This window comes from Lissotriton vulgaris, chromosome 6 (genome assembly GCF_964263255.1).
Source record: "Lissotriton vulgaris chromosome 6, aLisVul1.2, whole genome shotgun sequence".
Lineage (NCBI taxonomy): Eukaryota > Metazoa > Chordata > Amphibia > Caudata > Salamandridae > Lissotriton > Lissotriton vulgaris.
The window spans coordinates 1,385,827,296-1,385,854,278 of record NC_141694.1 but is presented as its reverse complement, the minus strand read 5'-3'; the positions used below and the strand labels follow the sequence as shown (position 1 = coordinate 1,385,854,278).

The 26,983-nt window shown below is 40.8% G+C and overlaps 1 protein-coding gene across 1 annotated transcript in view; it reads left to right on the top strand.

Annotated features, from left to right (window-relative positions):
- Positions 1–26,255, top strand: part of CCDC85A (coiled-coil domain containing 85A) — a 193,308-nt gene extending 167,053 nt beyond the window's left edge. Inside the window, exon 3 of the mRNA XM_086927495.1 lies at positions 25,135–26,255. Within this exon, the coding sequence (XP_086783621.1) occupies positions 25,135–25,160 (26 nt within the window). The 3' untranslated portion in view covers positions 25,161–26,255. The remainder of the gene's footprint in view (positions 1–25,134) is intronic.
- The last annotated feature ends 728 nt before the right edge of the window (positions 26,256–26,983 follow it).

The following is a 26,983-nucleotide window of genomic DNA, read 5'->3' as shown; positions in this document are numbered from 1 at the left end:
TTATCCTGAAACCTTTACCTCATTGCAATAACCCAATCACTCTCTCCATTTGATGAAAATAAAATACAAATTAGAATTATTTTTTTATTGGCACTTAGAAGTCACTTCTGACATCCTTCCCATGAACCAGGCTAATGCTGCAAGTAACACCCCATACATTTATCGACTTGCTTCCAATACAATGTAGAAATCCTATTTTGTGCCCCATAGACTGTAAATTCTGTGTATCTTATCAGTGCAAGTTCAACTTAGCTTCAGTGATTAATTACAATTATGTCTCAAAAATGTGCAACTTATTCCTGCAGGCATGTCTAATGCTGGCTCATATGCAGCTTTTATTTCTTGGGGCTTATTAAATGCAAAGTGAGTCCAGAAATGATGAGGCGTGTTTACTATGAAATGAAGCTTACAAAAAGTATTGTTGCTTCACTGGGCGGTCGAACTTCGCTTGTGTTAAATAAACATTGTTAATTCACGCATGAATATTTAAAATTGTGCTAATAGATTTTGGATTTAATTTCAACGTTAGCTTCTTCTTCTTCTTGAACCGAATATAAACATCTCTCCAGAAAGCGCTGAGCTTCAATAATTCCGCTGATTTTACAATCTCGGTTATATTGATAAATGCCCTTATAAAAGGGCATCCCTAGAAGTGATTTTTAGGGAAGCAGGAATGGGGCCACAGATAAAACTAGGGGGACCACCTACAAAGGATACTCATAAAGAGTGTGTGCATGTGATATATGTATGTGTGCGTATATCTATATACAGGTATACATACTACATTCAAATTCAGATTTAAACATTTTAAGGAAATGTGGCCTCAAGTATTTCCTCAGACAGTCTTTGCTTTGCATGAAAAAGGTAGTTAGACAAATTGTGTGTGGCAAGGTGCATTGTCTGTTGTGTTTTTTCCATGTCACCTCCCAGCAAATTCAACAGTTGCCGTGGTGGGGCACAAGGAGGGGGGCAAAACAAATGGAACTTTGAGACAGTCCCCATCTGGCGCTGTACCCATCTGGCCCTCCTCTAGAGAAACCACTGGTGCTTGTTTTATGTTACATATATACATAAGGGCCATATTTACAAAGCCAGTTGGTATTTTGCTGAAAGAATGAATAATGCCACTATTACACTGGAAATTAGAATAATTTACACCCTTGCTGGAGAAAAGGGATCTGCAGTCAACCACAAGATGTTCTATTACTTAGCTATTACTTTGAAAGGCGTACCAAGCACCTCTAACCTCCCTGACCCTGGGCATTGACACTGTAAGTAAGTGGGAATTCTGCCAAGGTGACTAGATTGATAGAAACTGAAGCCCAGGTTTACTAATTGTTTGTGTCTGGTTCGGTTCCCGTAAGTGGTGCAAGCTGGCAGAAAGTGTTTCTTTGATATTTACTTTCCAGTACAAAAGGTATTCTGCACTTAAAAGTAAAATTAAAGTAATCAAATTAGCTCTAAGTACTACTTTGTTGTAATTTCCATCTCAGAGGCATGCCATGGGTCTTGCATGGGCGTTCCCATGTAACCTTCCATTAGTTTTTTATTCAAATTCCTGTCTAGAGAAAGGTAGACAAGGCTTTGCACCAAACATTACATCTCCTTGAGGCAGGGGTAAAGTGTGGGAGTTTTCTTTTCTCAATATATTTCTCAGTTTGCAGGTATGCTTTCAAGCACCTACATACAATGTTTGAAATCATTTCAACTATCACCAAGCATGGCATTTTGTATAGGAAGGATTGTACAAAACCATCACACACACATCCTTGCATTAGGGTGCAAGGCGGTATGCGTTGGCGCAAGGCAGCCTGAAGTGCGCCAGTGCAGGGGGAGGGAGATACAGCACCATATCGTAATAAAGGCACTGCTCTGCTTTCTCACCTTCATACCATGCAGCATGTCAAGCCTGGTTGCTGCTCTGTGTTGAGGTAAAACGTAGTGTGTATTTGACGCTGATCGTTTTCTGTGAAGACCAAGTACTGGAACAATTAGATATGTGCTAATGCTACCTAATTAATCAATAAAGCTCTGTAATTAATAGTACATTGGCCCTCCTGTTCTCCGATTCCTTCTTTAAATCAGATATCATGGCCCAGCAGAATTTCATTCCATCGGTGTTGTCAACAAGTATCGGCAGACACGATTTAAAAATATGGCTATTTAACTTTAGCCTGTGATGCAAATAGCATGTCTATCTCCTAACACAATGAGTGCTATCTTTCCAAAAATATGGCAGATAATGTATAAAACATGCAATACACATCATAATATCAAAGATACTAGCATATGGTCAGTGTGTAATAAAAGTAGAGCATCCGAGCCCAGACATACTAAAAATATAGGATAATCACTCTTAGGGTTGTAAGGCAGTTGAAGACCTTTCAGAACGTATAAAGTGAGATCAAAGAGTTGGGCCTCCAGAAGTTTAGTTTGATCACACCTAACAGTCCAGATGTGTGGGTGGATTTGCTGATCACTTTGGTGACTTGTCCTCTTTACAAATCTTCTGACTCTCTGCAAGCTTTTAGAGGAATAACCCCAGCAGCCTGCACCTATCATGTCTGAAAAACAAGAACGTGTACAAAGAATGAAATTGATTGGTCACACACATTTTGAACCCAGTAGTAGCTGTAAACGTTTCTATTCACGTTTATCAGTAGGGTAATGGCACTGTCATCATTTCCACTCCATCTTAGGTGGTGGAGTATGGTACCCGAATATGATTAGCAGAATACTGTCTAAAATAAATATTGTGCCCTAAATATTGTTTACAGAAATACCGCCCATTGGACTTTATAATAACATCTCTATTATTAATTGGATGATATCTTTATAAATGATATGTAGGACACAATATTTAGGTCAACCACATTTGGATGAACCTACATTCATCTGCTTTAGGCTATGATAATTGTCAGTCATAACATATGGATTTTTTTCTGTACACTGCATGAGTCATTATATGAAGCAACAAACACCGTAACACAAAGGAGCCTGTCCCACACACAATCAGGAGCAACACATCCTGATCACGGATCGTCCAAAAGATAGCTCACCACTGCAGAGTACAGCATTGTTGAGCTGTGCTGCCTCTCCCTCACCACCTTCCCCGGAATGCGCTTTCAGAGATCGTACAGGCCTGAGTCTTCCTTAACCCGTTCCGCGCTGATGACCGAACTGCTCCGTCATCAGCCTCGGTAGCGCTGTGCTGATGACGGAGCGGTTCCGTCATGGCCCGCTCGCCCCGCCTGCTGATTTCGCACCTGCGCGGCACGTTCTATTGAGCGGGCGGGGCCATGACGGAACCGCTCCGTCATAAGCACAGCGCTACCGAGGCTGATGACGGAGCGATTCCGTCACCAGCAAGCGAGCGCCGCGCGCCCCCCTACCCCCTAGCTCTGCGGCGGAATTGCACTCGCAGTGAAGGGGTTAAACAGATAGCCAGAGAGTGACTACTACTGGCAGCTCTGCAGAGCCATTGACTTCCGTTGGCACAGGGAACATATAGGACAGCAGTGCAATAAGTGGTCCAGGCTGCTCGGAGACAGCTGCTTGGGGACATTGGTGTGGCTCTCACAGTGTTGTCCTGCTGCCATTAATCCGAGAATGTGGTGCAATAGCCCACTTTGGCCCTCATTGCAGGTTAGGTGGAATAGGTGAGGTATTTAGCACTCGTGAAGTATTTACCATGTGTGGTAAATACCTCCTTTTCCAAGTTTTTAACTTGCAAATGAAGCATAACATGCAGAAGCAGCATTAAACACACCGCATTCCATGTTTTGGTGTTTTACAAGCCTTTTCCCTGGTAAATGTCAACAGGTTTGACCAGCTGGAATTAGTAAGTGGAAACCTGTGAGTGTGTGATAAATATCAGAGAACTTGAAGTTCCCATCCCTGTGTAGAATGTAGCCTGCACATGTAACCAGGGTGCAAGAAGTCAGCACTTGCACACAGACTCAGTATTGAAACAAGTGTAGGCTTTCAAGATTCAGCCTGCTTAAGTGTGACATTTTCCTATTTACAGTGCATTTAAGTGTTATATTGCAGTGGTCTATATGTCCATGGATATTCATTGCTACCTGATGTCATTGATGCTCATTGTTGCCAGGGGCAATTAATGGGGATTACTGCCTGTGGCCCTTGAGGTTCACTACTGCTATGGGTAATCTACATTCATTACTGTGCGGGCCTTTGATACTCTTTACTGTCTGGTGCCATTGAGCCTCATGACTGACTGTGGCTTTTAATGCTCATTATTACCTAGGGCCACTGAATCTTATTATTGTCTGCTGCCATTGAGATGTAATACTGCATGGGGCAATTGAGGCTCTTTACTAAATGCATCCATTGATCAACACAGATATGGATAATCATTCCTACTTGTGGACTTTAAGGTTCATTTTCTGCTTTTGACCACTGATGCTCATTACAGCTATTAATACTCATTAATGATTGGGATCATTAACGTTTATCACTTTTTCAACCATTCAGGATCATTACTTCTTGGTGAAATTGAGGCTCATTTCTTGGTGTACTCTGCTGCTGCCTCATGCCATTGATGATCATTTATGTGTGTGGTGATTGAAGCTCATTAGAGCTTGTGGCCTTTGATTCACCTTACTTCATTGGACCTATTGAGGCTCAATATTGTCATTAAATACACATTTCTACAATGGTCCAGTTTTAATGCTTCTTACTGCCTATGGCCAATCTTGATTCTTATAACTACCTTTGGGCCATTTACATTAATTATGTCTTGGGGCAGCCATTGTACATTAGCTGTTGGATCCATTGACGCTTATCACTGTTTGGAGCAATTGATGCTCTTTACCACATTGCAATACTGATTTACCGTGTGCCTGGGGCCATTGATGACTATTCAGCCTGGGGGGATTGAGTTTTGTTATGGCCTGGGACCATTGAGGCAATTTTCTTAATTGGGCCTTTATGGCTCATAAATGCATGGGGCTACTAATGCTCATTTCTGCTAAAGGCCACTATTAATGCGTTTTACTGTCTGTGGCACATTTTCATGCTCATTACTGCCCATGGGCACAAGTGCTCATTACTACCTGGGACCAATACTAATGCATATTAATGATGGACCATTACTGATGCTTATTACTTCCCAGAGCCAGTCATGATCATTACTGCTTAGGGGTATTGGGGCTGATTACTGCCTGGAGCTGTTCTGCTTCATAACAACTGTTCTGCTTCATAACAACTTTGAGTCACTGAAGCCTTATGTCCTTGAATATAACATCTTTGTCAATAAGGGTAGATAATCAACAAAATATGCATCCTAGGAAACTGTATATTCTAACTACAAACAGATGCATAAAGACCTCCTTCAACAAAACCTCCAGAAAAAAAAATGGAATTCATTTTTCTATCACCACCGCCTTAAGAATAAATATGACCCCTATCTACTGAACTTGCTTTAACAGGATGGCTTTTCACCCACATCAACCTAATTTTTCAATTCATTCATTTTTACTCTTGATTTGGCTCACAATTTTCCGTTATATCAACAATATAGCAAAATCAGCAAATTTTATGTTCACACCCTGAAAACAATGTCACCTCATTTAAGCTAAGATAATTTCAAAACAGCTGTAAACTTTGTCATCTCGAGATGAGATATTGGAATTGTCATATGCCATATGAGCAAAAGCCACTAACAATCGACTACACGACTCAAAGTAGTACTCCACTTGCTGTGAAGCAGGTTCACTCAGCAAGGAAATTCAAATACGCAATTTCAATACTCTGAGATGTCCCTTTTCTCCACATCAAGGCCAGAATCCAATTTAAAATCTGTTGCCTTGTTCACAAAGCTATCCATTGCAATATCTGAGCATGGTGAACCTACTTGCCTTTTCTATAGGTTCAAGGGATGTCAGAATTCATATTACCCTTCTCCCCAAATTCCCAAATTTAGAATCTCTAGAGTACAAAAAACGGCCACCTCTGGTGCAGAAACCATAGCACAAAACTATATGGCACCAACTTCTGAAGTTTGACCCCCACTTTTTAGAAGCATCTCAAGGCCCACCTTTTCAGTCAATTTGTACACTAGGGACCTGATTACAAGTTTGGCGGTCCGACCGCCCAAATGCTATGGCCTTTAGAAGACTGCAGTGGTGGCAGTCTTCTGACTGCCGTATTACATGTTGATCACAGTGCCAGTGGTGTGGCTGCAGCGGTCTTGCGGCAGGGTATGGTTTTCCGTATATATCAATGCCTATGTGGGCATTTTGACTGCATGGGTGTCGAATGGACACATATGCATAATACATGTGGAAAAATACCACCTACCTGTTGCCGGACTCTGGCCCATATGTGGGCAGTCCAGGCAATGTGTATATGGTACAAAAAGGACTTACCTGTAGCTCACCGCAAACAGGGTCGTATTCCTTGGGGTGAAGATGCTATTGTGAAGGGGGGACCTGGAGATAGGGATCCATTGAACTGTGCCTTGAAGTACAGGAAAGGGGTGAGTATGCACCCCAAATCCTTAATACCCGCCTACCTGAAGACGGTGGTCCAACCGCTGCGGTCGGCTCATCGGAAAGCCAACTCATAATACAGGCAGCAGTGAGACTTTTCAGTACCACCCGATGGCAGCTGCTTGTCTCTGACTATGACCCAGGCGGTGTGCTGTAGGTGTCAGCGGTTCGACCGCGTATTTTGCTTAGGAAATCCAACAATTTCGTAATACAGTGGTCTGACAGCTGAGCTCAAAGTGGTTGGAGCACAACCACGGGTACAGCAGTTCATAGATTTCAAAACTCGTAATAAGGCCCTAAATCTCCATTCAGCCATATGTACTCAATAGCAAATATGCAACTGTTTTGTAAGGTATTGCTCTAATTTCCAACTTCTTCCCCATCTTGTATGTAGAAATATATCTGGTATTTTATAGCACAAACCTAGTCAAAAGGCAGCAGAGAGGCTATAAGGCAAGCATAAAGTCAACAAGTCATTCATCGTGATGTACTGTTCTTCAAAGAGATGTGTCTTCAACTCTTTACCAAATTGGAGCAGTCCTCATGGATAACAGGATGGTGTTCCAGATCCTGGGTGCATACATAGAAAAGGCCTGCTACTTTGTTTTGGGGAATGCAGTTAAAAATAAATCTTTTTTGTGTTTGTTTTTGAATTGGCAGTTGTCCTGTGGACAATTGCCTACAACTCCAACTTTTATTTTTTACATTCACAAAGGAGAAGGTGTCTAAGGAGATTACTTCCCTTTTACAAATGCATTACTGCCTCCTTTGAGGTGTCAGTAAAATATCAATTTTCTCGACTGGATTTTGGTGTCAAAACATTGATACGTTAGGTACCCATTCTGTATTTGGAAGGGACGCCACCAACATGCCTTTCACAGATATTGAATCAGTATCCCTTTGCAGTCCCATTTTAGGAGTCGGAAAGGCATTTTAACTGTTGCATCCTGCAAATTGGTGCATTTGTAACAGTTGAAATGCTTATTAGATTGGATCCTAGGCTATTTTAGTGTGTTAATGTTTTTTGGGCTGATGCATATATCTTTTCATCAGTGAGTCATACAGATCCCACAAAAATGATTTTTTTTAAACAAACCTACAAGCGAATGAAAACTAATTTGTTTTCTATGAAATCTGCCTCATTAGGTTTTGGTTGATTAACATGCCCAGTCCCACAACAAGTCTAGATAATTACCCTCTTAATCAAAAGGCGATGCTACAAACTATGTTTTTATTTTTTATTAATCATTTTACTTTAAATTAAAAAAGATGAATTATGGAGGGAAAATAATGTGTGCTTTCTACAGTCAAATATCATTACCGCAGGTATTGCAGGCAATGTTGCCTATAAAAATAATATATTCTAACTAGCAGCCCGTCCCGACCTTGTCTGGGAGCAACAGGCTTCCCCGACCCCCGCCCGCCCCGACATTGTCCAGCAGCCCGGGCTCCCGCCCGGCCCGCCCCCGGCCTGCCCCGACCCCCACCTACCCCAACCCCGCCTGCATTCTCTTTTCTCCTGCAGCCCGGGCCCCCACCCAGCCCGTCCCCCGCCTGCCCCGACATGGGTCCCCTTACCTCAGCCGCTGCTCCTCCCGCCTGTCCGCTGCTCGCACCACCGCTGGCCTGTCCGCTGCTCCTCACGTCACCGCTCCTCCCCTGCGCCATGTCCGACGCTCCTCGTCGCGCTCCTGAACGTGGCTCCTCTCCGCGCTCCTGACGTGAGCACGCACGTTGCGGCCGGTGCTACTTCGGAGGGACTACTTTTTTTTTACTGTAAATTTTTTAAATAACGTTTTTTTTTAAATTTATATAGCCTATAACCATCTACACACCCTGATGATTCCAATGGTGTATCGGGTGTGTGGATTGGCGCTGTGGTTCCCGAGTTTACTCGCCTCAAATGCTGAAAGTTCTTCCTTTATTATAGTAGTATAGATGAGAAGGGAAACTAACAAAGATACTTCTAGTAGGGGTACTTCAACGTTTGGAGCAAGTTTCTTGGTGTAGTTCTGAACATATGCAAAAGCTGACAGCATTCAAGATCACTGAACTAGTAAGCATACCCGCACACAGAAAAGAAGAATATCCACATTGCTGCATGAAAATATGTACATTTCAAGTGCGTTTGCCGTGATTAACTTTTTGAAAAAATTCTCTTTGAGAAAAGGTACTCATGGAGATACACATTTTCCAATTCACCAAGCTATCCCCGCTACTTTTGTGTTGCTCCCTCAGCTTTCTTGCCATAATAACTGATTTAATTTTGCTCTTAACAAGAGTAAAACTCTGATCTTTTTGAGTTTTGAAAACCAGGGGCAAAATGTTTATGTATTCCAAAAATCAGGTCCCAATTCGCGCCCCATTGGGCTGATTTGCTCACATTTAAAATTTCACCATTTTCTCTCAAATAAATTTACTGATGCTTAAAATCTCACAAGCACTAGAAATTTCAGATGTGAGTAAATGCATTTTTAAGAGCAAAACATCACTGAGATTTTGCTCTCATGAATGCCGCTATTTGTTCTTGTGGGGTTCACATAGCAGCGCAAACAGCTATGGGTTTGACTTCTTAGTAATATGCATTTAATCTAAGCCCATGCTAGGCTCCTTAGACTCTGCTCATTTGACATTTACCTGGCATTCTGTTGATGTGTTGAATTTCTTTTAGCAGTCACCTTTTAGAAATCATAAACTATCTCCATTCCCAGTAAATCATGTGAAAAGCTGTAAAGAGGAATTGATTGTTTTTTATTTTTATCTGTACTAGTGTTTATTGTAGCATGTGATTTATTGGGTTTTGTAGGTTCAGACCGTTCATTGCAGCTCTGCACTTTAACAGTCTATCATAAAATGTCTTTATTTATAAACTGTTGCGTGAGACAAATACACAAATGTAGGGGATAAACAATGCTAGATAACAGAAAATAAAGAATAGAATCCCCACAACGGTACCCACCATCAATCTTACAAGAACAGAACGAAGCAATGTAAAAGATATACTGGTTTCTTTATCAATAGTTCCTGTAGCTGGATATTTTAACACATTGTGAACTTGAATATTTTTTAACTTTAGATATGACTGCACAAATCTATCTTTGAAACGTATTCAGGTTAATCTATGGACCATGTTAAATTAGACGTGTGGATTTGAGAAAGCAAGTGCTGATAGGATGCATGGGAGAGTCGGGAACAGTGTCGTACTAACTTATAGAGCAATCAGGCAGTGCCCGATGGGTTGGTCTGACAGATCTTTGTTGATTTGTAGCAGTTTGTGTACCTGTTTTATAGCCAAGTAGGCGGGTTTTTAAAGTTGATTTTCCAGATGCCACCACAAATGTTGCCTGTAGTAGGCACAAATGCATGCAACCTCCTATAAGTTGTGAAATACCCATACATTGTGCCTTCACAAGCTCAAAACTGGTCTAATTTACAAATGTAGGTTACTTTCTAGCTATCTGGTTTGCTAATTGGAGTCACTTTTATTTGATACCTGGGGCCATTTTTTATCTCAGGCCAACCTTGGCTGGGAATGGCTCAGGATCCATCCACTCAACCTCTGAGAAGAATGATTGAGGTGGGTTTATGCATGGGAGACACATGGAAATACTTTACACACAAAAATTGTGTGTAGCTAACAAGTTCTCGGTGTCAGGAAGCAGGTAGAGTTAAATAGACTTGTCAACCGAGGAACACAAATTATATTGATGATCATTACTTCTTTAGCAGTGTACTCAGGTAAAGTCAATCAGGATGGACAGCAGATGGTACCCACTTAATGGGGTTGAAAACAGCATAATCTTAATTGCAGGTGATGTGTTTGCGCAGATCCGAGAGAGACCTATCAAGTACTTCATTGTATGCTGGACAAGTGCTGTTATTTTTTGGGGGAAATGGCACCAGGGGGTGAGAGCAGTGCCAAGGCTAAGAATTAACATGCAGATTTTGGTGGCTGGCGCACCAAAATCCACATGATACAGTAATGTATCCGCATCCGCATGTTTTCCCCTGCAAAATTTCAGCTGGCTTGACTTGCTGAAATTTAACAAATGTTGGATTATTTAAGGCATCCGAAAATTATAAATAAAACCAAACAATTCCGTTCCCTGCATAAGTAGGAGTTTACACACGCCACAGAATTTAATAAGCCAATCATAACTCATAAGTAGGACCTAAGTGTAACACAGCAACACACATGTCTAAATTGATGCATCAAAATGTGCATACAGAGTAGGTTTCCAAAAGGAAGTAATCATTATCCAAGTTCCTTTTACTAATGTTTACCATTTCCCAACAAATACCTTCTTTACACTCAAAGATAACCTTCGCAGCACACACCTAACACTGCCCCATAGTTCGTTAATTCTGCTCTCAAGACTGTCTAACTTTCTCTCTGAGCATCTCACACTACAACACCCTCTAACTGTGGTCATGAAATATGGCACCAGCAACACAGCACTTTCAAAATAACCCTCAAGCACCACCACCTTCTACTTGAAGAGCTACTTCACCTCTCCAGCCTCCCGAATGACCTGATGCAGTGTGTCATGGTGAACTATGCCAAGTTGTTGCGTACTGGTTGATATATTATAAGCAAAGCTATTGTAATTGTAAAAACACAACTTTGACAACATAGACTTAAGCTTGAGATGTTTTCATTTGTTAATACAGAGCCCAAAGATGATATATTCTTATGATGGATTAACAGATTTACGTTGACCTTCCCTGTAAACCCTTCCCAGTTGATGTCTACTAAATGCAAAGCATTTGTGCTATTCCTTTCTGTTTATTCCGGGCCATAGGTAAATCCATAGGAGAACAACATTCTGAGTCGTATTTGGAAGACAACAAGATATTATGCTGTAATTGTACAGTAACGGTACAAGTACTACACAGATGAGCATGTGCTCTTCTTATTAAGTGTGACTTTCAAACTTGTACCCCAAAAAGAGAGAAAATTCAGATGTTCATAAAGATACTCATCAGATACTCATCAAAAGGCACTAACGACCAATTCTCACATCAAGTCCATGATTCCCAACTGCAGGTCAGTGGTTAAAGACGCTGCAGACATCACTGATCTCATCCTTTCACAAGACCTTGACCTCCTAATCTTTATGAAAACCTGACTCAATTATACATCCTCACCCATTACGGACATTCTAGTTACACCTAAGGTTGACATCATCAGATTAGACAGACCAAGAAAAACAGGAGGGGGCTTAGCATGCATTTTCCACTCCTTGCTCACCCTGAAGCAAGCACAACCTGCTCCAATGCCCTCTTGTGAATACCCAGGTATCGATATATGGAACAACAATAAGACAGTATGCACTCTACACACACTCTACCATTCCCAGGGCAACACTCTTCTTTTCATTGAACAACTATTGGAGAACATCTATCCAACTCAAACCAAGACATCAACCTGATCTTCCTTGGTGATTTCCGCATTCACTTGAATGACACTAATGATCTTTTACTGAACACCATCAAAGCATTCATTTTGGACCTCAACCTCACCCAATCATATAATGGCCCTACATATAATAGAGGAGCCACCCTCGACCTTATCATCTCCAAAGACAATATCACACAATTGGAATCCATATCCCCTTGCGACTGGTCTAATTACAATCTAGTTTCCTTCCTCATCTTGGTAAAACCAAACAATGGACCAGAGACCATAGAAATATTAACCTAACTGAGCAATCTGGTGAATGTTACCAATCTCACCGATCACTATTTCCAATCTATGTCAGACTTGAAAGAGCTAACTAGACCCCCTTGCAAAAAATCCAAAAAGCTGGTATAACTGCAAACTTAATGGAGAAAGGCGCAATGTAAGACTTGCTGAGAGAACTTAGAGAATCTCTCCCTCCCTCTGTCAACTCAAGCATTTAAGATCGACTAGAAGTGCTTACAATAAACACATTCAAGGATCTAAAGCAGAATACTTTAAGACACAACTAGATGAAGTAAAAAATGGATCATAAAAACTATTTGAACTTATCAAATAACAAGAAACCGCAACTGTAACTCCTATTTGGGAGATAAGGGATCACCACCTTGTGGAAACGACTTCTCTGCCCATTACAAGGAAAAGATCAAGGCGATTGAATCAGAACTACATCTTGCCTCCCAACATCTACTAAACTATTCCCTTTCCAATCTCCTCCCCATTCAACAATTTGGGAGTACCCCCAATCCAGCTTCTCCACAAAAAAACAATGCTACCTGGAATGCCTTCAAATTTCCAGGCAAAGTAGACATAACCATCATAATAATATCGCTAAAACCCTCCAACCATTTCTTTGATCCTATGCCCGCTAAACATACCAAAGAGCTGAAATCCTCCATTCTACCGCTCTGGACTAGGATAATTAATGCATCCCTATCTCAGGGCCCGATTCCAGAATGTCTAAAAATAGGACAGGTCACTCCTATACTCAAACAACCTTATACAGATCAGTCTGACTTCAATAACTTCCGCCTCAATACCAACTTTCCCACACTAGCAGATGTCCTAGAAAAATGTGTGCACTTGCAACTCTGTGACCATATAGTAAAGTTTCATCTTCTGGACGATTGCCAATCTGGCTTCAGAAAGGAACATAGCATTGAAACAGCACTAACACATATTGTTGATGATGCCCCGAGACTGCTTGATCAGAATAAATCATGCCTACTTTTACTTTTGGATCTAACCTCTTCATTCAACACAGTCAAACATGACAGCATGATCGGCCTTCTGGAGGCAAGGATGGGGTTATCTGGACCTATTGTAAGCTGGTTTGCGTCATTCCGATATAACAGATCTCAAAGAATAAAAGTCAATCATACCTTTTCCGACTCTACTCTGGTCTACCTTGGAGTACCTCAAGGTTCCACGCTCTCTCCTACGCTATTCAATTTGTTTATGGAACCCCTCACTGAAATTTTAAAGAACTAAAATATTCTTTATCACATGTATGCTAAGAGACATTCAATTATACTTGAAAATCTCTGCCCCAGAGGACGTTAAGACTCTTAGGGCCATATGTATCAAAAAGTCATTTTGCGAATCGCAAAATGCTATGTATGTAGGATTAGCAAATATTTGTGCGAATCCTACATATTCCTTAACCCTTTCGACGCTGATGACGAGCTCAGCTCGTCATCAGCCACGGGTGGTGTGTGCTGATGACGAGCTGAGCTCGTCATGTAACGCGGAAAAGGGAAAACAGCCGCACAGCGCAAATATCACCGCAGCAGCGATGCGGTTAATTGTGAATTGCAAATTGCGATTCACAATTAAGGAATACCTCCCGATTCATTCCTATGAGCCTAGAGGCCCATAGGAATGAATGGGGAGATATTCACAATTTGCGATTCTCAATTAGAGAATCGCAAATTGTGAATGCAAATTCAAGGGTGCCAGGGTGCCAAAAGGACACCCTGTTGCACCCCTGAAATGTACATATGTGCGCATGTGGCACACATACATGCCCTAAGGGCATGTATGTGTGCCACATGACAGTTTGAAAAATGCAAAAAAGTGCATTTTTCAAAGAAATTGTAAATTACCACCAACTTGAAGTTGGTGGTAATTTGCGATTCCTTATGGCCAAATTGCACATTTTCTGTGCTTCTTACATTGCATTCTTAAATGCAATCGCAAAATAGGGAATCGCTATTTTGCGATTCCTTATTTTGCGAGGCTGTCACATCCCACTTACCTGAATTGCAATCGCAAACGCCGAAATTCGCATAGAGTTTGCGAACAAAATTTTGTTTCATACATATGGCCCTTAACCTCTGAAATACCAGCAATGGCTAACTCACAGCAACCTCATGCTCAACACCCTGAAAACTGAATTCGTCTTGATCATCCCCCACAACTGCTCTGTTCCTGTACAGTAATGTCTTAACCCCTTGCGTGCGGGGCGTATTCCCCGCCTGTGCTGACTCCGCCTTGCGCGGGCGGAGTCATGACGGAACGGTTCCGTCATCAGCACAGCTCAACCGGCGCTGATGACGGAACCGTTCTGTCATCAGCATGGAAGTGGTTAAACAACTTACAAATCTCAATTGTGTTCCCAAAATGACTCATAAGGGTCTATACCACAACACTTCCATTTACCTGGCCAATACACTAGAATGGTCAGGTGACAGTCGCTACTTCAGAAGTCCCAAATCCCTATTGCTGAAACTGCAGAAGCTCAATAAAAAGACAACATACAACCGTTCATTCTCTGGCCTAGCCCCGAGAATATGGAACTCACTGCCACCCACAATCAGAATCAACCCCTCAACTACCACCTTCAAAACAGAAATGAAAAGATTTATGATTAACAAATATCTCTAATAACAACCCTGATGAGAGATTCATGATGAATCTAATGTTGATAATATATCTGATCATGATTCAACCTGCTAGATGGATGCTCTGCAGTTCTTGCATTCTTTCTTATAACTGTTTGCCATTTACTTTGTTTGTATAACTTGTCTGCGATTTGTTTAGCTCTCTGATACCCGGATGGGTCATGTCCATGCTTCATAAAACTCTTAAAAAATAAATAAATAAGATGTTCTGTAAATAGCGGGCAGAAGTAATTCATGCTAAGACCTAGAACTTTTCTTTGGGCTGTAGACCTCAGAAGAGGTAGTAGGCATAAGTGCCTCACACAGCACCTCAGAACACACATAAAAAGCCCTTCACAACACAGGACTAAAATACCTGTACAGCTCCATACACTTTCATCAACCCACCAGACACCTACACTCTCACCCGCACAAAGACTCCACATCTGCAAAAGCAAAATTGGAGGTTGATCATTCTACTTCATCGCACCCAAAGCATGAAATGACCTCCCTCGACACATAAGAGCCTCGTCCTCACATATTGAGTTCCGCAAGAAGCTGACGACCTAGCTCCTCACATAAGCACTTTGGGGACCACACACCTACACACCTTGCCCAAGTGCCTGGATACCCTCTTAGGTGATTACTGTGCTATACAAATCAATATAGCATAAAATAGGTAGTAAGTAAGAGTTATTTTTTGGAAAAAGCTGTCTGTCCCTAAATCTAGTGTGGGAGAAGAAGGGCCGACAGAAAGGCACTATAGGGGGTAGATGGCAAAGTCACTACCTCCCATGGGCAGCATAACTACTTGTATTTAGTCCAGCAGGGTCTTTCTGACATATAGGGCAATCAGCAGTGCCCGACGGACTGGTCTGACAAGACAGTGTCTGAGCCAATGTCTTGGCTGTTTATGGGTCTGTTTTAAGATCTGCTGAGACGGTTTTTACTGTTGAATTCCCTGATATTAAAGCAAACATTGTCTGCAGCAACATCAAATCCATGTAGTCTTCCATGCCTTGCAAAACACATAAACAGTGTTAAAAACTACCACCGTGTACAACGCAGGCCACTTTTATTCGCTTTTTAAATCACTAATGGGAGACACTTTTATTTCAGACCAGGCCTGTTTACTGCCCCATGCTGACCCTGGCTTTCAGTGTACATTGCAGCTGCAATCACTTGCATGATGAGGTGCACCTCGTAGATGATTACCTGAAGACTCAGGAGTTTAGCGTCTGAACGTTTGTTTTCTGGTTTGAAGCCACTTATAGGTGGCAGTGGTGAATCATGGATCCTATGGAGAAAAGAAATAGCCAGAAAAAAACTGTCCCTTTACAATCGTCTGTATCCATTAAATGTAAAAAGGTACAAGTCAAAACCGGAGACAATCCCAACAGGCCCCAGTACTGAGAGGTCTCAAAGTGAGTAGTTCGCTGCAGGAAAATCAGCGTTTTAAGTGCCCACAGAACCCCAGCAATAAAACAACCAAAATCAGGCAACAAACATATTCCTCTATTGTATCAGAATGTATAGCACTTTGCAGAGTAAAAGGTACCAAGGATGTCTAAGCAGAAACTTTGAAAACATAGTGCTATGCACTGCTGGGGAAGGGGAGGAGGGTAATCAGCATGTGTCTACTGAACTTTTAATGGCTGATTTGTGGCTGTTTGATAAGCCAATAATTAGCTTAAGTAAATGGACTTCTATTAAGGGCAGGGCCACAGTGGCATTTTGAACATAATTATGGATTTGCCGTATTTGCCACGTAATCCATCAACTGCCTCACAATCTGCAGATTTAACAAAAAATATGTTTCTAGCTCAAACGGTTTCAAACGTTACCAAAAACGCAGCGAAACATGTTGCGGCGCAGTGGAAGGCTCTTTGCAAAAGTTGACTGATCACATTTCTGTTGCTTATTGCTATATTTGGGTGTTAAACAGGTACTACTGAGGAGCATCCTATCCCCAGATAGTGCTAACAATTGTAAAATTGGGGAAATAATGAAGTGATACTATCACAAAATGTGCCGCATTAGGCTACAAAATTTGCCATTTCTTGACGCATAATTCAGTCAACCTTGCCGTATATCTTGGCCCTCCCTGCCGCATAGTTCCAGTGGCCCTGATTAAGGTTAGACTGAGATAGCAACTGCTCCCCATGGCTCATCCTTTGGGACCCCTGGAACTCCACTTGCTACCCCTAATCTCAGGGGGAAGGATCGAACAGGCGGAAGATAAGCAAAGACCGAATACCCTGTAATAATTGAAAATAGTTTGGGTCAAAATTGATAAAGCAGAATGCACTTGATTAATAAAAAAGGGATTCATGTAACTATTTTAGAATATATTGTACATTTGTAAACATGTTTTGCACTATCCTTTTAGTTACCTTTATATTCCTAGTGTTAAGCTTTCATAATTTTAGGTTTACAGAAAGTACTTTGACATGCGCAATTGACAGTAAAATTAACTAATTGCATCAATCCAGTAAGCCAACCGCAGTGCCTACTTGATCATTACGTCACGTTTTTAGACCAATCTACAGAGCAGCAGTGCTGCTGCTGAAATTGATGAATACTGCAATTGGGCAAAAATAGGGCAAACATTCAGTCATCATGCCTGCAATGGTTACATATCAAAAACAAATGTTCCTACTTTGGTGAGTCTCTTCCTGAAGCATTTTCCTGAAAACTGCTTTAGTAAATGGGCGTATTTCGTTAAAAGAGAAGTTCAGGACTCGTTCTGGGTTTCGTCAAAATAGTACCTGGAAAACTACAAGAGCACCACCTTACTATTTGCTGCATCTGACAGGCGGCCTTTGTTCTACTCAGCTTAAAAATAACGAATCATACTTAGTTGTTCTGTTATTTAACTTTGATATAAGCGTCAGATTTTCGAAATGTGAGAATGGCTTCTTCCTTTCTTGCCTTTTACTACTCACATTTGAAAACACCTGACAGCTAACATCCAAGGAAAAAGAAACCCCGTGTTCCATAAACTATTACCTAATAAACTAATTTCACCTTGGCTGCCGCTTAAAGCATATTCTATCAGCCGCGGTGGACATATTTCTATACTTTCTATTCCCCTTCCTTGACATAAAGTGGTTCTTTTCTGAATTTGGAAACACGTGTTTGTACATGACCTGTGAGTCTTAGCTATTTTTTGTAGCCAAATGAGCGTCATACATGTGGGGGCAGGGGGCGAAGGTATGATAATAATAATAATAATGTGTTTTATACACAGTACATCATCCCTTTCTAAGCGCTGTGAATACCTTATGCTTTTGTTGTGCAATTTAATGATATTCGATTTACCGACCTCGGAAGGATGGAAAGCTTGCCAGAAATCAAACATGGCCTCCAGATTTAAAAAAAAGATGGACTTGCTCGGTCATTTCACTGTGTTACAAAACTTGCAGCTGGGTTCAAAGTTAATATGGGGAAACAGTGGTAAGGAGTCAGGGATTCTTTATTTATTTATCATTTCATCCACTAATGGATCGTTTAGGTACTAAAGCATTCCAATGTTATGGTTTTATCTGCATAAACAAAGTGGGCATCCTGTGTGTATGTCAAACAGCAACATCTGCTAAAAAAAACATACGTACCAGGTCCCTATCAAGAGGCCACTTCAGCTTGCATCACTCATTGCTCCTGCCGGCATTGCAAATGGCTGTACACCTACTAACCATCCCACTCCTAAAAGTGTGACAGTTCAGACTATTCCAGGCCACTAAAAGCTATAACAATGGCTTGGGCGGCAGGTATTTTTCATTTTTATTGCATATTAAATTATTATATAACTGTTGTTGTGCTCATTTCAAATTAAGAGAAACAGCGCCCCCATGTGGAGGTCTGTCAGAACAGCTGGTATTCACTAATATGAGCAGGTGCTAAGCACCGGAAACCACCAGCACAAATTAAGCCCTGGCTTCACCCCTTAGATGCTAAGAGTGTAAGAACATTTTAGAGGGTCGTGAAACAGGGGTGTGACACACACAAAATCTTTCAAAACTGTTTTCCCCAAAAGGAATCCAGGCCAAATTTGTGTTTGATTTTCCCACATGTTGGGAAATCTGAATGTACCCATGGTTTTTGGATTCTCAGGAAGGATATCACGAAAAATAGCCAAAGTATGTCAAAATTGTATTTAGTTTTTGGCAAAATTGTAAACAGTGCAGTGCAAGAAAGTAAATGCACATTTTCTTGAAAATGACATCAACACAGAGGGGCTGAGTAGGATGTCGGTCGGAAAGCCTAATTACAATGTAGTCGGTCGGAGTTCAAACTGGCTGGTTGGACCGACTGGCTTCCAACGGACTCAGGGAGTCTGTCGACAAGTCAGATGCCATGCATAATCCCCTAAATACGGCATTTCTGCAGTCGGGATTATGATGTCGGTTTCTGACAGGCTTTTCATGTTGGGCTTACCTACATGAAAAGCCTGTCGGAAAGCGACTTTGGTTGCCCCTAGCAGGGCCCCCAATCCTCTGCAGCCTCCGGTTTGGGGGTACCTATGGTGCCCGCCTGTAAATCCCTTCACCGTGTGGCCGGCACGGTCAGGTGCCTGCAAAACAGTGCAGGGATTTACACAAACTCTCTCTATGGGAGCTTGTCCTGCGGGCAGAAACTGCCAGCAGCACAAGCTCCCATAGAGAATTGGAAGTTTGTGTCCACACCATGTGTGGTCACATCATAATACAGTGTGCGGAACCGCCGACCTATGGTGGGTCGGTTCCCACACTGAAACGGTGTTGGCTGAACTTAAGTTCGCCCAACATCATAATAGGGCCACATAGTGTACTGTGCCAGGTTCATAATCTTCCCAGGTTTCAGTAGCAAGCAGGGTTGTAAAAACACATTTTATATTTCCCGGTTGTTTGAATTTTTCTAAGTTAAAGTCCATTTTTCGAATTTTTGAAGGATTACTACCTACTTGTAGTTTTTTGTGTATACATATATGAAAACAATGGGTGAACTTGGAAAGCTGTTTGTTTTGGAAAAGTAGACAAAATTCAACATTTAGCAATGGGTCATTTATGTAGCTCTCTCAAGACTTTCCTAAAGAAACTAATTGTTGAACTCAAAAGATGTTGACAATAAGGACAAAATAGCAACATGTGACAACATTTTCATCAGCAATGCTTTGTCCTGATGGTCAATTTACAAAGCAATAGACCAGTGCATCTGTCAGGCCCTTCTAGTTGCAGGAATATATAGTGTTTGTTAGTTTTCCAAAAACAGACAATACCGGGAGCCAATAATTGAGCTGCAGCTTTAAATAATATTTCATTGTATATCAATGAAGCATTAATTTATAAGATAAAATGTAATGAATGAAAAATGAACATGATTAATGTGCTCTAGATACTGAGATTAGAATAGTTGTCTTTTTTCACAACCCTGAATTCAAGGCTACCTATACTATCATGTGATCTGGAAGGCATTTTGAAATATGTTCTCATTAGCCCAGTGGAATACATTTGGAAGCAAAAATGGAGATTAATTCAATAGATAATAACAAATGTTCTACTATTCTGTGTTACAAAGGGTATCCCAATAAAAACTACCCACTTGTGTGGGTGGGCCTCTCCGTTATGACTGGAAAGACTCAAAATGCAATGTGGAGGCATTAAATATTTGTCTTGAAAATGTTGATGATGTGGGTAGCTGAATTATTTAGGCCCAGGTTCACCTGCCTCCCTGGGAAACCTACTAAACCCAAAAATGTCTGAAGATTATACACCCAGCGGAGTCCATGGTGGTGTGACTTGTTTATACCCCACTAAAAGTTATTTTGTAGAATAACCTACAACCCTCAAATATTGTCTAACATCTCACATTTTCCTTACATTTTTGTGAGCCAAAAATCTGAAATCTGCAGGGATCCTAAAAAATGCTACCACCCAACAATCCCACATTTCTTCCGATAAAAACAATTCACAGTTTGGGTGGCTTAGCCTGTTACCTGAGACAAGAGTGGACACACACTTCAACAGTTTGTTCATTTTCCCTGCACTGAGGAGGTACTGCAGTGTCCGTGAACGGTTTGTATACCACGGTTAACTGGTTTAAAAATGTATATCCTGGCCATATTGTTGGGCAGTGATTATGGGTTTGGCCTTTGGCTCCTTTTGAACACATCTATTTCCTGTCTAAAGAAAATGCCTAAGCCTTCATGACTGGTGTCCCTAGACACCAAGATGGTTCTGTGGTAGCACAAGTCCTGACAGCTCTACTTCACAGTTGGCAAGAAGTGTCCAATTCCAACTGTTCCTCTGAACCTAATCTATGCGGGCAACAACTTCAGCTGTCTCAAGGCTTTTGCATGCTTGGGCTATAGGAGGTAAGTGCACAAGAGGGAAAGTCTGGGGGGACAAGAAGGTGTCACCTTTAAGCTCTTGGCCCTCTCTGGATTTGTGAGTCATCCAGCAATCAGTCCAAGAGCAACTCTTTAGAATAAGTACTAGTTAGCAGTCAGGAAATCTTCAGTTTACCATGCAGGGGAGTTTCCCCTCATTTTCTGATCCAGGTAGCTTCTCTCTTTTGAGACTGTCAAGCTGGGTATCCATAAACGACACAATCATTGGTACTAAGATTGATTTATTATGCTTGCATAGTGCAAACGTGATCTTTCTAATCCTAATAAGATACTCAGGCTTTTCTGCTATTGCCTTCTGGCATCATAACTATTCTAGAGTCCCATATACCAAAATCCAAACTGGTAACCCCCTGTCCCAGATGAGAAGAGTTCCTACCATCCTTCCACCTTTACTTCTGACCGACCTAGTTCAGCCCCCAACACACCAAAAGAAATCCCTTACAAGGAGCCAACATGCGGCTCATCTCTCCTACAGTGCTCTTGGGGCAATTGATTCTGTAGCCCTCCCTCCTTGAAGCAGCAAGATGCTGCAAGTTCTGTTCAGATACATATATCTCCACCATGCAGGCTGTCGGTATTATCTCCTCACATCCTGGACATGGTGTGAGTATTACTTTTACGTGTCAGCTGAAGAATAGTGTAAGCACAAGCTACGCATTTTTTAAATTTCATACACAATTGTCCATAACTTTTGCTAGACATCATAGCTGGGCTAGACCAATATAAATTATCCTTTCACACCTACCATAGGGGTGCTAAATGGCAATAAATGACCTCTCTTGCATTTTTTTGCTTCTCTGTTTACCTGTACACAACAAATCTGTGCTGAATGGCAAGAATTTACCTCCGCTGTAGGTGTTTGCTTCCCTGGTTATCTGCACACTAAAAATCTGTTATAAATCCCTTCCCAGTGAAAGGTTACTATTTTAATGACATATTAGATTTTATACAGCTGAAGAGCCTGCTTGGAAAAATGCCATCTAATATCAGGTTAGATTTTAGAGGTAGATAAGATAAATGTATCCTATTACGATTATTGTACACTGTGAAACTGGTCAGCCAAGGAAGAGAATGTCATCTGTACAAAGCTACTTTTCCACTTAAGTTATAAAAAATAAGATTTGACCAATAAACCAGATTTTGAAAATTAAGTAGGAAATAACGTTGAAGCATTTTTCTAGCATTTGCCAGCAGAGATATGAAACAACAAATGTAATGCCCTCTAGACCTGGAAAATATAGCTTTTGCCTGCCGTGCATCACTGCAGTAGCTTTAAAATTCAGCCCTTCCTGAGCACATTGCTACTCCTGTCAAACATATTTTCTCACATATGTGGGTGGTGTAAATACACAGTCCATATATGTTAACTTTCATACCATAGGCACATTTTCTGTGCTGTTTACAATGTTCTTACAGGACAATTTGATAGTCCAATTGGTTGAAACCAATTTTGCAAGCACCATTTTAGGGTCAGATCACAAGTATAGTAGCACTGGTTAGCAGTGTCACAGGTCACAAAGTCCAAATAGAGTTCAAAAAGCTGAAAAGGCAAATTTGTTACAGTAGCATATTGTGTGATGGTGTTAAAAAAGAATATAGGGATAATCAAAACACACTCCTTCAAGAGAACCCCATGGAGTGGATGACATGGAGCATGAGCTGCCATGCATGTGATGAGTGACTAGCCTACACATCAATGTTTGTCAGACATGCAAAGCAGAAAAAGGTCCATCATGAAAATCAAATATTACAGTTAGGTACTCAATATAAGGCCACATGGTCATGGAAAACATATACAGAACTAGGGAACAATGCCCTAGGCCCTACTATTGAAAGACAGAGCACAGAAATTACTAAATTCGAGGCAGCTATACTAAAATGGAGGAAGGCAGCCATGCTTTTAACTTATATAATTAGACAGGACCTGAAGTCACATTAACAAAATCAGAAGTTGAAAAGACTCTTTAATCCCTCCCATGATCATTACGAGCTCAGCTCGTCATGAGCCACGGTTCCCGTGTGCTCATGAGGAGCTGAGGTCATCATGAGTGGTGAAACACTCACATGCGGGGCTAATTCCCCTGCTGTGCTGACCGTTCCATTAAACGGGCGTGGTCGTGACAAGCTCTGGTCATCATGAGCACACGAGAACCGTGGCTCACGACTAGCTGATCTCGTCATGAGCACCGGGGCGCTGTGCGCGCCTCCCCTCCCCCCATCACAGCAGGGGAATGTGCCCCGCAGCCAAGGAGTTAAGCATAATTTCGAAAGACTTAGGCAAAATATTTCAAAACAATCTCTTAGATTTGTACCAGATTAAAGGATGTGACACAGAAAAGGAGAATTCATATCTCCAAGATGTAAATTCCAAGACAATGGACCTGGGAGCTTAGCCTTTGTAGGGAATCCTTCTTCAAAGAGGAGGTGTGCAGTGCTATTTCCCAGACGCTGAACAAAAAGGACCTCAAAATAGATGCCTTTACTGCCTCTTTCAATAAAGCTTTCCAGACCCTTAGAAGGGACACTGAAATTTTTTTTAAATTCCTTTTAACAGTGAGGCTTAGCTAGGTTGGAATTCACTTTGTCACTTTTATTAAAAGTTAACATAGATCCCAAACGTTGCAAATCATCCCTCTCAATCATACTGTTGAATTACAATGCCAAAATGTACACATTCTACTTTGTCTATTAGTTTTCATAAAAACAGATACGCTGCTTACAGAATTAGATATGTTCTGAATTAAGTCAACCAGACTTTGCGCAATACTTGAATAATTCTTCACTCGCTGGGTGTTGAGTAGATGTTCTATAAAGTTGTTCAGAGATAATGCTAAAGAAGAAAAAAATAAATACCTACTGCATAGATATGCCTACTACATAGGCTTCAACTTCCAACGCTGTTCAATTGTATTATGATTTAACCTTCCCAATAACTTCTTCACTAATCCATCATCTACATGCACAGAAGTCAACCTCTGCCATAGTCAATTTCCTCATAAGTTTATCTGAGCCATTTCCCATGCACCTTGGTCAAATCATTTTATGGTTTCTTCTACCACCAGTAAAATTATGTGGATCCAAAATGTAATGACACTTCATTCATTTTAAGCAAGTGTACATCTTGAATGTGAGCTGCAATAAAATATCACTTTGTGGCCCAGTGCCATCAGCTCCTGCTCAGACCATATTGTTGTTCGCCATATAAATCTAAATAGGTGGCTCACAAGAATCAGTTGGAAGAATCTGTTTACATTAGGCAGTGGAGGTGACAGAACCTCCAATCCCACCGATGGGGCCTTGTATCTACTGAGTAGCAAGAGCTAAGACAGTTGATAGTTGGATACTTTGAAATCAGCCAAAATGCACTTCCATGAAGATGCTGATTAGTCAAGGTGTATTTTGACTGCTTTATTATTTCTTACATGAAGAATTATATGAGTAATGATAAATCTACTTACCTAACCTGGCCATCAATTTATATTTGGAATATTAAAATGAAATGCTAACAATGTAGTTGCTCCTCTGAATTTTCTTTGTAGTAAAATCATGTTTTTACTGACTTCCAGCAGAGGAAAATATAAAAATTAGTGAGCAAAACAGACAATGGGGAGTGCTAATGTTGAATAGTTTGACATACCTTGCCACAGAGATATAAAAGCATCAGTCCCTCAAAAAATAGAGAGCCCTGACTCATATGAGCCTACAATGGATTCAATTGCACACGAATCATGTATAGCACAATATTCCCAGTGAGAACATGTCTGACATACAGAAATATGTTTGTTTATTTGCATACAAACTTGTATCAAAAAGAATGATAAGTTATTTGTCATATCAAATAAACATTTATACCTATAAGAGACTGATTGACATCCTTTATCTGTTTTGCAGGTGAGGATAAAATTGCTCTTCTGTAATGCAGCGATAACACCTCTCAAATGTACAGAGTCAAGAAATTACATTAACTCACTACTCCCGCATTTTAGCAGAGCCGCCATGGGATGTGGTGGAATGCTGTGCCAACTGTCCATTGGTGTTACCTTCAATTGGACTTTTTGTCAATAGGCCATTGGATACAAGAGATGGCCAATTTAAAAAAAAGGAATGAGGACCTCTATAGGAAATGCTTGTAAGGACCCCACAGCACTCCACCTGCTCTCCCATGCTCCATTTTGATCAAAGCGTCTTTGGTCATTTCTATTTCAGCCACACTTAACTAAGCGTTTTCTATTGCTGTCATAATAGAGAGCACAATTTCTGAATGAAAGATGAGGGCATCAAGACGGCTTTGGAGATTGCCTACAACCAGTTCCCACTTGAGAGAACTTCTTTCAACAAAGAAAATCCATAAAGAACTGACTAGGAGAGACTGATGGAACAATCCAAGCATCCCTCATTCTGCTTCGGCCCCTGGAACCATCTGCTCCTAACCCAAGCAGTTTCTTTAAGTTCTTCATGGCTGGCATACATCGAGCCAATGCTTGGAGACAACCACTTCATCAAACATCATTTGAGAGAACAGATCTGGGTAAATATTTCTATGTACAAGGTTGTCCAATGTCGCCATCCTCCACTGCACACCAGGCAGGCCTCCCTTGTTCTGGCTAATTTCCGAACTTTATCCTGCAATCAAGGTTCATACCAACACTTAGACTATTCTTTTGAAAATTGTGTACTGTATAGACTTTACTAGGCTCCTAGAACAACATTTCTTATATGGCTTCAGAAATAAATTCTCTTTGGACAAATGGCCCTATTTCTATGTAGATTAGATCATTATTGTTTGTGCTAATTAGTAAATACATTCTTATTAATCTTAGTATTTACTTTTCTGTACATTATATACTTACTATCTTATCTATTTCCATTGCTTTTGTTCCTTTTTGCACCCCTGTTCACTTCCTGCAGGGAGAAGTCTTAGCAGGGCTTAAGCGAGGTGAATGGCCTCATGCTTGCAAAGCCCTATTTCTGTTCTATCATAAGATACATGTCTGTGCAATATAAATAATTCAAAATCTGTTTAAAGGGATATCACCAAGGGTTATTTACCAAAATAAATGACAGTTATTGTGAGGCTATTTCTGTAACATTCTGAGTATCTTCTTGTCTTTGAGTTTGATCTGTGCAGTCCCTTGTAGAAGAAACCAAATTTCACTCTCTACATCACAGATGATAGATTTGCTTTTTGGTGTAGTAAAATGTATTGAATGACATAGCCAAATTGTGAATGATTGTAGATTACAGGACGACTGGCTTCAATGGAATATGACTTCCTGCATCAAACATACTTTGTTAAATCCCTTGAGTTACAGGGATTTTTAAATTCATGCAAAAATAATCTATGAATGTAAAGGCTATCTTGCAGCATTTGTTCAAAACTAAACTAGAAAAAGGATGTGCTGGTGGTCCATATGGATATTAGATGAGCTGTAAATAATAATGATGATTGATAAATACTGAAAAATATGAGAAAGAAAAAGTATTGAAACAGGTCTTCGTGAATGGAAATTCCTTTTGGGGTATTAACAATGTGTTCTTTCAGGGTCTTATTTAAGTTCTACAGAGTATACTTTTATCGTACACCACTTTCTCCCCTACCAATTGGGTAAAATATTTTCTAAATTAAAGTGAAAAATATACACAATGTATATTGACTGAAGGTACATGGGGATATAAGTTCTTGTGGTGCATTGATTAAATGTTATGCTGCATCTCTTTTTTTGATTACATCAGTGTGCCA